Consider the following 14,847-nt stretch of genomic DNA (forward strand, 5'->3'; position numbering starts at 1 on the left):
CTCTTCCTTTGGGATGATGGCATTATTTTTCTTTGTTTGAATTGGAAACTGTGGATGTTGGCTATGACATTCCTGGACATTTTTCTATTTTTGCTTTGTTCTCTTATTCTAAGAAACTGGATAGTTTTCTCTTATGATTATTTAAAATATAGTATTCAAGCTTTTATGCTGGTAAAGATTTTCGGGTAATCCAATGATTCTTAGATGACCTCTCCTTTAGCTTTTTTTAGGTTAGTTGTTTTTAAATAATGTTCCTTAGTTTTTTATCTTTTATTTTTAATGTTTCTTGCCTCATTGAATTGTTTCCTTTTTGGTCTATCCTAATTTTCAGAGCATTCAGTTATTGAGTTGCATTTCCCACAATCTTTTTAAAGATATTAATTCTTGTTATCATTTTTCCTCTCTTGCTATTGAATTTCTTTTATGTACTTTTATAGTCCCTGTGTTAGGACTTTTTCTTTTTTTTTGTCTCTGAGGCACAAAAACTCTCTAAAAATTATGGTTGGCCAGGACTGTCTTTTTGCTACTTGGGATCTTTTTCCTACTGTGATCAGGGCTCAAGGCCCACCTCTTCTGTTGGGGCCTTTCTCATGTCTGTGCTCTGCAGTTGCTCTGTTTAGTACTTCTGCAGAATTATGGCAGTCTAGACTTTCTAAATTCCTGACTTTCCAAATTTCCAAATTCCAAAATCTATAAGATTTAGGACAGAGAAACTGTAATTCATAGGAAATCCAAAAAGTATGTTATTCCATGTTTTCCACAAAATTATGTATTTTAAATGAATATGTATACTAATAAAACTGAATTGTTTTAATGCAATAAAGTTATATTAAAATTTCAGAGATTTTCTCTAAAAATGATCTATAATAAATGCATGATTTATTATTATGAACCAATATTTTGTGACAATTTTTTAAAAAAACATATAAGGCAATGAGCTGATTGATTTCCCTTATCGCTCTTAAAATACTTCCAAATTCTTCATTCTTTTAACTTATTATTATTGATATCTAAAATATGTTTAATAAATAAGAAATATTAAGTTTAGTATTACTTATAAAGGACTATAGTGAATATTCAAACGCTAGAAAACACCAGAGAATATTATTGGGTAATATTTGAGTAACATAATATTCATATCTCCTAGAACTATAGAAAATCACATGTTGAAATTACCAATTTAAAGACTTTACTTCTGAAAGTTGTTATTTCTTGAAACACCATTCATAGGATTTCTACAACATATCATATGATAATTGTTAATTTTTAAAATGCTGGAATGACTCACTATTAGCTGTAAACTGGTTTATGAATGCATACAAAACACAAGACTGATTGATTAGATTGTGACCACTTCTCTACTATGTACCCCTATCCTGATTCCAGAAAATGTCAATCTTAACCTTTGACTTTGCATGTCCACATTTCCTGCTCTTACTTTTGATTTGATGTCAGTAGATTCTTTCAAAATGGTAGTGTCTCTACCTTTATTGTTATTCTTTAATATTCCTGGGAGAATTACAGAAGAAGCAAGAAAGGAAAAACACTTTACATAGTACTTACTATGTGCTAGGTACTGTACTAAACACTTTTCACATATATTCTCATTTAGTTTATTATCTCATTAACTAATCTCAGTAATTATAATTAATAACAATAATTATACCCTTTTTTCTGATTTCTTAACTAATATTCTGTAGATTTTTGAAAAATGTGCATTTTTTGATGAGGCAATCAAGGTTAAATGACTGCCCAGGTCTTACAGCTAGTAAGTGTCAAGTGTCCACTAAGAGTCTACTTGTACTTGTTCAGGAATTGACTCTCTTCCATATTTATGTTTTGGATTTCTTTGAATCCATACTATTTTCTTCATTGTTTTGTGTTTTCTTCTGTTTCCTCATATTTTCTGCCTTAGCTTTTTTTTTTTTTTGGAAACTTTGTTCCAGTGACAGATTCCATAACCTGTAGCATTCTTGGTTTGGTTAGATAGTCCTTGTTTGATTTTGTCATCTAGTATAGATGCTGCTACTATTGCAATTCTGGATGTTGGGCCCCATTCTCTACCTCACTTCCTGGTTTCTTTTTCAGTCTCCCAATGGTCAACTACAAATGCTTGTTTTGGCCGTCTTTTTCCTTCTCTTTGCCCAACTCCCAATAAGTATTTGGTTCTGCCTCCTGTTTTGATTCTGACAGGTTTAAATCAGATTTGAAGGCCACTCTTATCCTAGGCCTCTTTCAAAGCCCCCTGTTGGGTGCTCTGCTATTTCATTGAATGTCTCTTGCTGTGCCTTTCAGAGTTCTGAGGGATGCCTAGTGAGGTGCTCTCTATATATAGTGACTTAGGGGAACTATTTCTTTTACTGCTTCAGAATCTGGTTCCAAGAGACAATTATCAAAGTCCCCATTTACAACCTTCCTCTACAACCTTCCACCTCCCCATTTCAAGCCTGTTTTCTAGAGTTTGCATTCTCTGGTCACTCATATCCTAGTGGCCATAGGATTCTGGTCTGTTTATTGGAGAAGTCCCATTGACTTCTTTGTTGGAGTATTTTCCCCAGTTTCTCTGTACAGTTCTGTATTGATAGAATGACCTTATATTTCTCTTCAGAGAAATGTCTCTATCAGGTTCCCATTTCAGAACAATAAAAGTTTACATAAGCTTGGATCATCCATGACCTTTAATATCTTTATTGTTAATAATAATTAATATTAGTATCTTCATCTTATCTGGAAGTCTCCCATACTCTTTTAGTGGCAATATTGTTTTGGAAAAGCAGAAAAAATATGTGGGCATTTAGGCAATGCCTTAGCCACTTAGCTGCTCACTGAATTTGTGGTCACAATATGTTGTCTCTCCTCACAGAAAAAGCACAAGCATATTAACTGACAAATCCCCTATGTCAACATGCCTGAATTAAATCTAAGCACTAAGCCCATGACACCCTAATCAGGGACTACTATTCATTAGATAATAGCTATATGGTGGCAGCTACCCAAGGTGCAATCATGTATACAGGGCGAATATCAAAACCACTACAGAAATTGAGCTGCAACACCAAACCTTTCCAATGTTAATAAGTGTCACAGTAATATTTTCTATGATATTATAAACAGGGGGCTGAATTTTCTCTTCCAAATCATTTTAATCACTTACTTTAAACTCAGATATGATATGTCATGAAGGGTACACTCCAATCACAGTCCTCAGAGTAAAAATGGGAGATATACTGTGAAATGGTTTTCATTTTGCCCTGAACTAGAAAATCAAGTAGTTCTTTAATATGTGTGTGGAAAATGTGGAGAAGTTATTTTCTAGTAAGTTTGGATGTTGCATAGAGCACTGGGACTGAATCAAGACAACCAGAGTTTAACTCCAAAATCAGACACTTAATACGTCTTCAACCCTGGGCCATTCACTTAACCTTTGGACCAACTGGGGTAATATTCACAAAATGCTTATCATAATGCCTGGAACATGGCAGGCATTTGATGAATGCTTGCTCTCTTTCCTCCTTGGGATTTGGAATTGAAGCAATCATTGTAAATATTCCAGGAGTTATAATATGTATGAAACAGATGAGTCATAATAAAGTTAGCTTATTAACTCATATTTTAAACTTCACTCAAATACTTAGTCATTTTGAATTTGGATAGGGTTAGGCTATGGTTTTTTTCTTATTATGGAAAAAAGCTTTGCTAAATAAATGGGCATATTAAGCAAAAGACAATGTTTAAGTTACTTTATCATTGCAAGTCAGGGATCATAAGGCCTCTATTCGTCAACAGTTAGCCTGGTTTTACTTAACTTAAAAGCATGAAAGTAATAAAAATACTCCAAAATTTAAAAGGACTAGGCTCCTAATTAGTTTGATTGAGTGGTATGAAAATACCATACAAGGTGAGGGGAGAACGGTAAACAAAAAACAATTTTTTTAATTAAAAAGAACTACCAAAACAGAGACAAAATTTTAAAAAATTCAAAATGACAAAATAAAAGAGGAAAAGGTAAAAAATGAAGTGAAATTGTTAAAAATAATCATAATTACAGATGTGATGATTTGACTCTAAATTATTTTTCTAGCTCTAAGGGTCTAAGATTCTTTGAAATATAAGCAAAAAAACCTGCCTAAATGAATAGCAACACCACCCCAAAGTCAAGATTAAAATATATTACAATTAATTTCCTATAAAGTGACAAATATAATGTAAAGCCCTTTCTCCTTTCTCCCCACCCCCCAGGAAAAAGGATTGAGAATTGGATGTGGCCGGGAATTTTCTTCTTGGTAATTAAGTAATCACTCTCTTTACATACTTCATCTCTACTCTCAATTTTCCTTATGAAATAATGACATTTCATTAGCTTGGTCCTAAGAAATTTAGTTCAGAAGTAAGTAAAGCTGAGTTTTAATTCCCAGTAGAAAGCAATAAAGTATTCTAGGGGTGAAACTATGCTGAAAAGCTGACATCTTCAGATATGTTAAGTCCTAGCTTTAAAAAAAATCATTTTAATGATTAATATGGGGATATGTGCTATGTGATTGTACATAAATAACCAATTTCAGAATGCTTGCAATTGTGGGGAGGGAGGGGGAGAGAGAGAAAAAAATCTGGAACTTAAAATCTCATAAAAGTGAATGTTGAAAACTATCTTTACATGTAATTGGAAAAAATACTATTAAGTGGGGAAAAAAGAAAAATAGTTTAATTTACATTTTGGTTCAGGCATTATTTTTAAAGACGTATTTTTGTTATCCTTTAGTTATGTCTTGCTTCTTTTAAATAAATCCTAGTGATTTATTGTTACATTATTTTTAGCATGTATATAACATTTTTCTTCAGTAAAACCTCAATAATTTAGAGTAATTATGAGGAGGTCTGGTATGAATTAGTAAAAATCAGAATCATAAGTAAAATATTTTTAAGGAAATAAACTTGTATTTCTTTTGAGGTCATATGATGAAAAAAAAATGGCCCTGTATTGTCCAGCAAAGGTCCTCTGAGGGGCTTACTTTAAAAAATGAAACTCTGGGGATGGCTAGGTGGCTCAGTGAGTAAAGCGCCAGGCCCGGAGTCAGGACCCGAGTTCGGTTCTGGCTTCAGACACTTAACACCCACACAAAAAAACTAGCTGTGTAACCATGGGCAAGTTACTTAACCCCAATTGCCCTCCAAAAAAAATGCAAAAAGAAAAAATGAAACTCTGAGTTAACATATAAACCATATAATTAAGATATGAACTGTATAAATTATTAATTTTAAAATATTTGTTATAGCTTTTAAACAGCTTATATCTTTACAAAATTTTCATGTTTGACAATCTTATTAATTTATTATTAAATCTGAGACCTTCAGTTTTGAGAAAAAAAACCCATTTCCAACATTTTATTGCCACAATAAAAACAAGAGTCCTAAAGATAAATTAATCAATCAAATTTTCTCTATGAATTTATTGCATCCAACAGATATTGGATTTACAAATGATGACTATGATTTGTACTAGTCACAATACAGTACGTATGCGCTTTTATAGAATTATTCATGAAATGAATGGACCTTATTTTCATATTTTATAAAAATGAACACTATAAAATACAATAAAATTGCATCCCAAAATGGACAATGAAAACAGTTAAATTACAAAATCATTATTTAAGATGAAAATATTTCAATGAAAAAGGTATATGCAATGTAATAAAATATAAATTACATTTTAAGTTCTGTACATGATTCATCTTAAGGAAAAAAAGAACAAAACTGTATTCTGTATAGCATTTTTTTTGGATATTCCAAAATGAAGAGCCACTTTCCCTGAAAGTAAAGTGGGTAGATAGACATGCAGAATCATTAAAATTATTTGATTTTTAAAATACATGTGCGAATTTTTAAGGCACCAATTTAAATGCATTTAGGAGACTTCTTATCAAAAATCTTTCATTTTTGACAACACAATATAGAGGTGCAAAGGTTGGGTTTGTAGTACACAGTAAATATCCCATTCTCTTCTGATTTGTGAAGTAATAAGTCATTTAGTCACTAGAGGGAGAAAAGGGTAATGCAGCAACGGGAGAGAAAGATCTTTTGTCATGCCCCAACCTTATTTGGAAACTTCTGCCACATGACTCACTGGAAACAGTTCTGTTTGCCTTCTTTAATTCTTTTTTCTCAGAGTTTTGAGCCATTCCAATCCAAAAAGGGATAAATAATCTTAAAAGTGTCTTTTAATTAAAAACAAATATCTATGGCTCATTATTATTATTTTTAAAAGTCACATCCGTGAGGTAAAGTACACTAAGCTGCTTATCTTGGTACCTCACTCCAGGACTCCCAAAGCAATCCTTTTCTCTACCTGTCCAGCTTAGGAACTGCGGACTAAAAATACAATCAATCACAGACCACAATAGACATGACATGCAAGACTACTTAGCAATATGTTGCACAGCAACAGTATCTTATCTTAGAGCAGTTTTTCTCAAGGATTATTGACAAAAGTAAAGCAGCACTTCTGCATTATCAAGTCTGCAATAATCTCATCAGTTTCTCTGGAGTATCATTATTGCTGTATCTAGTATTTGTTTTCTGCTGTGTCAATGATGGCTAAGTTTTCTGATCAATTAATTGATCATATAGCCCTTAAAGGATCACAGTTTTTAAAATAGCCCCATAAATAAGATGAAACCAAGCTAAGAGGTCATCCCCTTTGCCTATGCTTCTGATGGAATTTCTGCTTCATCTATCTGCAGGTGTGTGTCATTGTCCCCTAATAACTCTGTTTCAGGAACAGAGCCTTCTTCCTCTTCTTCCTGGACAGGATTCTGAGCTACATCTTCCACTGTATTGAGAGCATCATCATTTCCCTCTGAGAGAAGAGCTGCTCTGTCAGTTACAGATGTATTGGAGGGGGCTGTTGTTACATAGCCTGTGCTCGTAGAACCACTGCCACTGTGGTGGGATCCTGCTTTGGGAATCATCTGGGAAGGTATCTGTTGAGGGGCCATTTGCATGGGAATTTGGACTGGGTAAAAATTTGGCAAATAAGCACCATAAGCAGGCATTGGCTGATAACCATTCACTGGTATATAGAGCTGAGGAGGTGGGACCATAGGTCTTATCTGCCCTTTCACTGGAATGAACTGTGGCTGAGGGAAAGACTGAGTTTTCTGCTTGGGTCCAATGTATCTGGCATTGCTGACATTGCTCACTGGGCTTGTGCTAAGAGAACTTGTCTGCGTGGTATTGCTGGCTCCAGATGTCTGGGCTGAACTATTATAATTAGAAAGATTCCCCCATGTTCTCAGCCTATTATGGATGTCTTTAAATCTTGGTCTTCTGTTGGGAAATTCATTCCAACATTCTATCATCAATGTATACACCCAGGCAGGACAATCATCAGGACAGGGCAAAATTTGCCGATTCCTTATCATTTCAATGACATCCTGGTTAGAGTATCCACAATATGGCTGCAGGCCATAGCTGAATATCTCCCATAACACTACTCCATAGGACCATATATCAGAATCAATGGAAAATTTGGCATACATAATTGCCTCAGGGGACATCCAGCGGATGGGAAGAAGAGAATTTCCTATCAGTTTGTAGTAATCAGCAGAATAAACTTCCCTAAAAAGGCCCAAGTCTGATATTTTTACATTGAGCTTATCAAATACAAGTATATTTCTGGTGGCCAAGTCCTTATGGACAACATGGTGACTAGAAAGGTACTCCATTCCTGCAGCTACTTGTACTACAATATGGAAAAAGTCTGCTGGTTCTAATGTTGACTTAACTGTCTTGTCATCATCAGTGCTTCCCACATCTGAATGGGGAGACCTCATGACCAAGAATTCATGGAGATCACTGTGGGAGCAATAACTAAATATCATGCTGATGGGTTGTTCTTTGGTTACGATTCCCAGCAAACATACAATATTTGGATGTTGCAACCTTGATCTCATCATGGCTTCATGTTTAAATTCCTCTCGGAGAGGTACTTCTGCTTTGTCTTTAAGCGTTTTAATAGCTATGGTTTGGGTCTGTTCCCCTGGTGCTGTACCAAAGAGGTGACCTTTGTAGACTTTTCCAAATCTGTCTTCTCCTAACTCTTCCATGAACCTTATAGTGGACAGATTGATCTCCTTGAGTTTGGCCTGAAAGAGAATCACAATAATACATTTCCCTTAATTTGCAACAACAGAAGCATCTTTACCAAAAAAAGGAAAAATTCAATCTGCCTGTTCATTTTTGTTTTTGGTTCAGTGTCATTACAATATTTGATGTCAATTACTTAAGTATAAATTTCATTGCCATATAGAAGACAGACATTTCTATATAATATGGATATGGATTGTAGTAATTGCAAATAATGTAGAATGTTGGATCTCTGAATATTTGACCAACAGATCAAAAGGTGCCAAAGTGAAGTATTAAAGCTCTGATGAACTTCTTTTAGTGTAAACTAGTCATATCACCTTAGCATAGTAACTCATCACATGAATTAATAATTTTCAGTCTTTCCCTAGGCAATTAGTACCATAGTGTTCCCTCCTAAATCATATTCTTCTTATAAAGGAATTAACCTAAATCATCCCTTCAATAAAAAAGGTTTTAGAAATGGAAGAGGAGTCCATGACATTTCAAAAGGCATTTTAAGAAAAATCCTTCTACAAGCTTTTGTCATTCCTATGGCACTTTCCTCTTGATCTATCCCTCTAGGAAAAGAAAGTTTAATTATTCAAGAAAAATAAGTCTTGTTGAAGACCAATTCTTTGAAATACTATGTATGTGTATATAAACACACACACACACATATAATGGTAACGTATTTGCTGTTACATCTTCCAAGGAAAAGCAAGTACCGTTGAGATTTTATAAGCAGAAGAAAAAAGATTAAGAGGAAAAATGAAAATTTAGTTGAGTTTTAACATTAAATATTAGGCATACTATAACATATACAGCCTTATACCATAAGGATATATACTGAGTCAACTGTTACAATCAGCTCCTAAAACGATTAGACAAAAATACCTGTTTGTGTTGATTAATAAGTGGCATTTCCATGTCCTGGCTAGGGGATGCCATTAACTGGCGCCTCTGTGGTGTGGCACCAGATGCCTTTTGTTTATTTCTACACATACAGACCAAGAAGAAAAGGCATGCAATGACCAAGGGTATTGCAATGCTGGGGACCAAGATGTAGAGGATTCCCATTTTGCTGCTATCCTGGGGACCTGTTAAGAACAAGTATTAGATGATTTTTCAGATGATCTTGTTCAATAAGAAGCACTCATAAGAATATTTAAATGTACACAATATGTCCTATTAAACTTCGCAGAAAAGGTAATTACATGTCAAAATTGAAAAACAACAGAAGCTAAGCCATATATTTCAATAACATGCTTTGTTATATATTTTGAAACAAAACAAAATCCATCACAATAATAGCTGTATGCTAGAATTAACTAAAGGCAGTTAAAATGCATTTTCCTTGCTTAGTACGGCATATTTATTTTGAAATCTTTACTCATATAATAAATAAAATCTGATCACAATATTCTCCCACAAGCCCTTAAATGCAAAAGAAAATGAAACAATTGTGCATTCTGTTCCAATTATGGAATTTTTGTTACTGCACATTTCACAGTAGCTTTTGCGAAGTCCTTACAATCTGTGATGACTCACTGATGACTGAAATTTCAGTAATGACATTGAAGACTAGTGAGTTCATGAAGGGAAGATAGAATCACTGGATCATAGACACATTAATTTTTCCCTATGGAATTATTGAAATTATTTTACTTCTATTTTTAAAAAATAAAGAACAAATTTGTCCCTTTATATAGGATGTTCACTCTCTCACAAATGACACTGTTTCATAAACTGGAAAAATTCTAGGTAACCAGTCAATACCATTAACAAAAAAACAAAACAATTAATGTGTGTAGAGTACTATATGAGAAACAGTAGGGAGATGCAGTCTAAATAGAAACTCTTCCTCTGAATTCTGTCACTTGAAACAATAGAATATTTGCATGTCACAAAAACATGACAGGTAGTATAAAAACAGTGAGGAAATCTATATTTGAGAGAACTGTATGTTAGACAGACTGCTTTCCTATGGACTATTGATGGAAACAGGTCTTGCTGATAAAACTGGAGAATGTTAGAGCTGGAACAAATTTTGGAAGCCAGCTATTCCAATCGCTTCATTTTATAATGAAAAATCTGAGGACCACAAAAATGAAATGATCTTCCCACTTTTACACGAAGAGTTTCATATACCAGAAAAATCCTTTAACATTGAAGACAACAATCTCACTGAATTTTAGAGACATTGGTTAGGCAATAAACAATATCAGAAATAGCACCGGGGGGCGGCCAGGTAGCACAGCAAGTAAGAGCACCGGCTCCAGTGTTGAGAAGACCTGGAGATTGAATCCCAGGCTCAGACACTTAGCACCCACCCAGAAACACCTGGCTGTGTAACCTTGAGCAAGTTACTTAACCCCAATTGCTTAGGGGCAGCCAGGTGGCTCAGCGAGTAAGAGTACCGGCTCCAGTGTTGGGACGACCTGGAGATTGAATCCCAGGCTCAGACACTCAGAACCACACCTAGAAATAACTGGCTGTGTAACCTTGAGCAAGTTATTTAACCCCGATTGCTTAAAAAAAAAAAAAAAGAAAGAAATAGCACCGGAATGGAGGTAAGGCAAGACCAGTATTTGAATTTAGATTCTAACACATCTGAATTATAAAACCATGGGTGAGACACTCAAATCTTTTAAGTTGCCTTTTCTACATCTCTAAAATGGACAAAATTATACTTGAGGTACCTACCTCATTGCATTGTAGTGAGAATCAAATGAGATAATATATGTTAAAGCACTTTGTAAATCTTAAATCACAATGTTAAACTCAGCAATCATGAGTAGTTAGTAAAAGGCACTTGGAGACATTTTGTTTGTTTCCTTTGGAAGAAGTTGAAGTGATTTAAAAGTTAATTCCTAGCTGAAAGGAGAAACTGTAACCAAATACTGTTCCCTGTCCTCTATTATGTACATTTACTTTGTCAACTCGGAATGAAGCAGATTCCAAGAAGGTTGAAAATATCAAAATGCTGTGATCAGGTCAATATTTTTTATTTTTAACCTTAAAGAGGATCCTCATATGTTGGGTGTCTCTTCTCCAACTTCAAGTTTGGCCCCCCGAAGTCAAGAAATATAGGCCATCCCCCCACTCTAATGACAAATTTTCAGGAAGACCTATATACACAAATATGTCTATGTACCGAGTGTGGCATCATAATCATCATAATGTCTGCGCTCTATTATTTCATCGATCACAGAGAATGTCACAGACAAAAAGAATCTTAGTTCTTTGATCTAACCTTTTCCTTTCAGAGATAAGTTAACTGAGGTTTAAGGAATGAAACTATATCATCAAGGTTATATAACTAAAAAGTGTTAGAGCAGTGTTTGAACTCAGGTCTTCTGACCCCAAATAGAGTATTCTTTCTATTTGCTTATATTACATCAAGGTTACATTTCAAGTTAATGTTGACCAGGTTTGCTTTGTATAAAAATGTTGGGCAAGGGAACTCTCACTATGATGATTCTCTTTCTAATAGTGAGATTTGTCCCAAAGTTCTCACTATCTTAGCAATGGCTCAGTATTGCTATCATTAAGGTTCTCTCAGATAAACAGGAAAATCATTATTTCCAAATCTAAATTCTTCCTATTTTATACATCACTATAAAGACATTAATTGTTTACCTTTTGAAGGAGTACCTACATTGATTAGAAGTCCAAGCAGCTGGAAAGTCTTTTCATTCTGACTCTTAAGTATATTTATTTTAAAACACAATCCTCAATTATTTATGCTAAGGTAAAAGTTTCATGAATCACTGAAATACATTGATAAATGTATTTAAAATTTTCTCTTTATTCACTAATTAAAATCTCTTCTTTGACAAAAACTTTAACTAGAAATGTAACCACATAGGCAGAGTAAGGAATGTAAATTTTATAATACTCTGGCTCTGCCCACTCTGTTACAGAAACGGAAAAAGCAGCGAAATGGACAAAAGCTAAAGAGAAATTAAGTGATGGCATACTCCCAAATTGGCTAATTTATTGATAAATTTTAACTTAGAGGGTGAAATTGTTATCTCTATATTATAGATGAAGAATCTAAACTTAAAAGATCTCCCCAAAGTCAAACATTTATTTAGTGAGAGAACTAGGATTCAATCATTTTTAGGTAACATTATCAATGTAAGTTTATATATATATATATAAAATATCTGAACAATGTTAAAAAAAATAATACATACTACAAGAAGGTATGTCACACAGTTCCATGCGTACGTTTTTATTCTGTGTAAAACACCATGGACCTTCCATTTGTCCTCCAGGGTTTCGGCAGTATGCATGACCTCCTGCTATTTCTGGAAAATCCATGCTTGACAGGTGATGACTATGTGGATATTGGGCATTCCAGGCTTGGCACTGATGACCTGACTGAGTGGTGCTAATAGTTCCTCTATAATCTGATCCAGAGCCATTGTAGCATTGGTGATCTGAAGGAAAAAACCCAGACTTTATAGATTAAAAAATTAAGGGTACAGTACCTCTATACTTTAATCCTCTGCCTCTTGCAATTTAGTCAATCAAATTAACAGCATTAACATAAACAAAAAATGGAATCCAGTAGAACAATAGAGTTTTGGATAAAATTTTAGAGACAGAGTAATTAAATCTTCCAAGTGTAGCTCAAAGAAAACTTTATATTTAAATACAGCATCTAGAATAGTACAATAGAAAGCACTTAATAAATATATACTAAATGAAATTAGCCTTCAAATTCATACTTCTAGAGTAAAAATGCTATATAGTAAGCTATATTTATTTTTCTAAGTTAAAGGACCCAAATTCCATCCAGAATTAACATAACCACCCACCATTATAAAAATGATGTAAACTTTATATACATTGGAAACACACACACACACTTCACAATGTTGAGGCATATGTAACAAAGGAGGGGTATCTATGAAATATTTTTGTCAGTGTATATACCACAGAATAGACCACTTCCAGGTTCAGTCTCAGAAAATACAGTTATGTGGTCTTCTTTCTTAGAAGTATTGAGAAAAACTATTCTGAGTCATACTCATATTCTGAGTCTTTTACCATTTAACTGTGAAGTATATTTAAAGATAAAGAGAATGTTAGAGAGTGGAAATGAGAATGAGTCTTTTCTATAAAAGAGAGCAGGGGGCTATAAACTTGCTCCCTTGCATCCTTTACTAGGAAAGGACAGATATCAGTGGAATTTGTACAATTTTAAAAGAAAGTGTAGTGCAAAAAACACTGAATTTGGATGAAGACAATGCGAGTTCAAATCATAGTTCTGATATTTATGAGCTGTGGGGATTTGGATAAATCATTTAACTTACTTTGTACCTCAGTTTCCTTGCCTTTCAAAAGAAAACAATATCACTTGCACTATCAAATTCATAAGTTTATGAGGGAAAAAGAACTTTGTAAAATCCTGCATTAATAAGTTGCCATTATTATTTTAAAATAAACCCAAGATAGGCTTTTAAAAATACTTTCTGAATAATTGAAGATTTCTCTTTTTCTGTAACATAGTTTAGAGCTCTAAAAGCTGCCAGTGAAATGGAAGAGACTTTATTGAACCAAATAGAGTTGAAAGTGGTTATCAGGTCTAAGAAAGAGATCTCATTCATAATTTTAATAATAATAATAGCATGGTAGATAAGGAAAATGACAAAAGTGAGATCAAAGCTTACATCGGTTGAGTCGTTCCACAGGGATGCCAATCCTCATGCAGTTGGCAGCCTCTGCACTTTCAGGTAGTGGTAGGTCCTCACACTTGGGCAGCTGGAGCTGCATGAGGATGAGGGGATTCGATCGGGCAATGTTATATTCCTGTCGGCACAGATCATTCTCCAGCACTTCACATTCATCCCGGCACAGTTCCCTACGTTTGGGAGTCCTGGACCACTCATCACAGAGTGGAAATACAAAGTGGCAGAAGGAAGGAATGGCAAACTGCGAACACTGATCAGATAATTGGGTGGAAGTGCCAATCATGGTGAATGCAGCTGTAAGACAATATCCAAAGAGTATTAAGAAGACCAGTTTCTTTTTTAAATAAATTTTCTCTTATTTTCAGTTCTAGATTATTTCCCTCTTTCTTCCCCTTTCCCTACTCATTGAGAAGGTAAGAAAAGCAAATCCTGTTACAAGTATATGTAATCAAAACAAATTCTCATATTCACCATGTTCAGGAAGGAAGGGAGGAAGGAAGAAATGAAAGAAAGAAGGAAAGGAGAAAAGAAGGAAGGAAGGAGAAAATATATTCTAATCTTCACTCTGAGTCTATGAGGTTTCCATCTGGAGGGGGACCACATGTGTCATTATGATTCCTTTGGAAGTGCATTGATCAGAGTTCCTAAGGCTTTCAAAATCATTTATCTTTACAATGTTGCTGTTATTGTATAAGTTGTTCTCCTTTTTATGTTCACTTTGCTTTGTATAAGTTCATATGAATCTTAGGAAGACTAGTCAGTGTTCACATAGCCTACAGATCTCCCCCTTGACAAATTCAGGAATATCCATGAAAGGAAATGGTGCTATTATACAGAAGGAAGGATTAAGTCAGAGAAATAGACATGGATTGTTCTGCTGCAATTTCCTATAAGATTCTCTTTAGGAAAAGTATAGATCTGAGTTTGAAACAAGGATCAAGCCTTTACCATCTCTGTAAACTCCTCAAACATCAGTATCCTCCTTTTTAAAGAGATAGGATATTTAGGCTACTTTTGT

At 34.3% G+C, this 14,847-nt stretch overlaps 1 protein-coding gene across 4 annotated transcripts in view; it reads right to left on the bottom strand.

Moving 5' to 3' along the window:
• Positions 1–5,352: 5,352 nt before the first annotated feature.
• ROR2 (receptor tyrosine kinase like orphan receptor 2) overlaps positions 5,353–14,847 on the bottom strand; it is a 347,747-nt gene continuing 338,252 nt past the window's right edge. For 3 of the 4 annotated variants that reach the window (XM_069087331.1, XM_069087339.1, XM_069087347.1), the window contains 4 exons: positions 13,809–14,123; positions 12,327–12,572; positions 9,022–9,224; positions 5,353–8,144 (listed from right to left, as the gene is read on the bottom strand). In XM_069087331.1, coding sequence (XP_068943432.1) covers positions 6,702–8,144; positions 9,022–9,224; positions 12,327–12,572; positions 13,809–14,123 — 2,207 coding nt within the window. In that variant the 3' untranslated portion in view covers positions 5,353–6,701. The remainder of the gene's footprint in view (positions 8,145–9,021; positions 9,225–12,326; positions 12,573–13,808; positions 14,124–14,847) is intronic. The other variant, XR_011168189.1, reaches the window with a different exon arrangement.

This window comes from Petaurus breviceps, unplaced genomic scaffold, assembly GCF_028583685.1.
Source record: "Petaurus breviceps papuanus isolate PSGF00001 unplaced genomic scaffold, PetGlider_PUasm1.0 118, whole genome shotgun sequence".
NCBI lineage: Eukaryota > Metazoa > Chordata > Mammalia > Diprotodontia > Petauridae > Petaurus > Petaurus breviceps.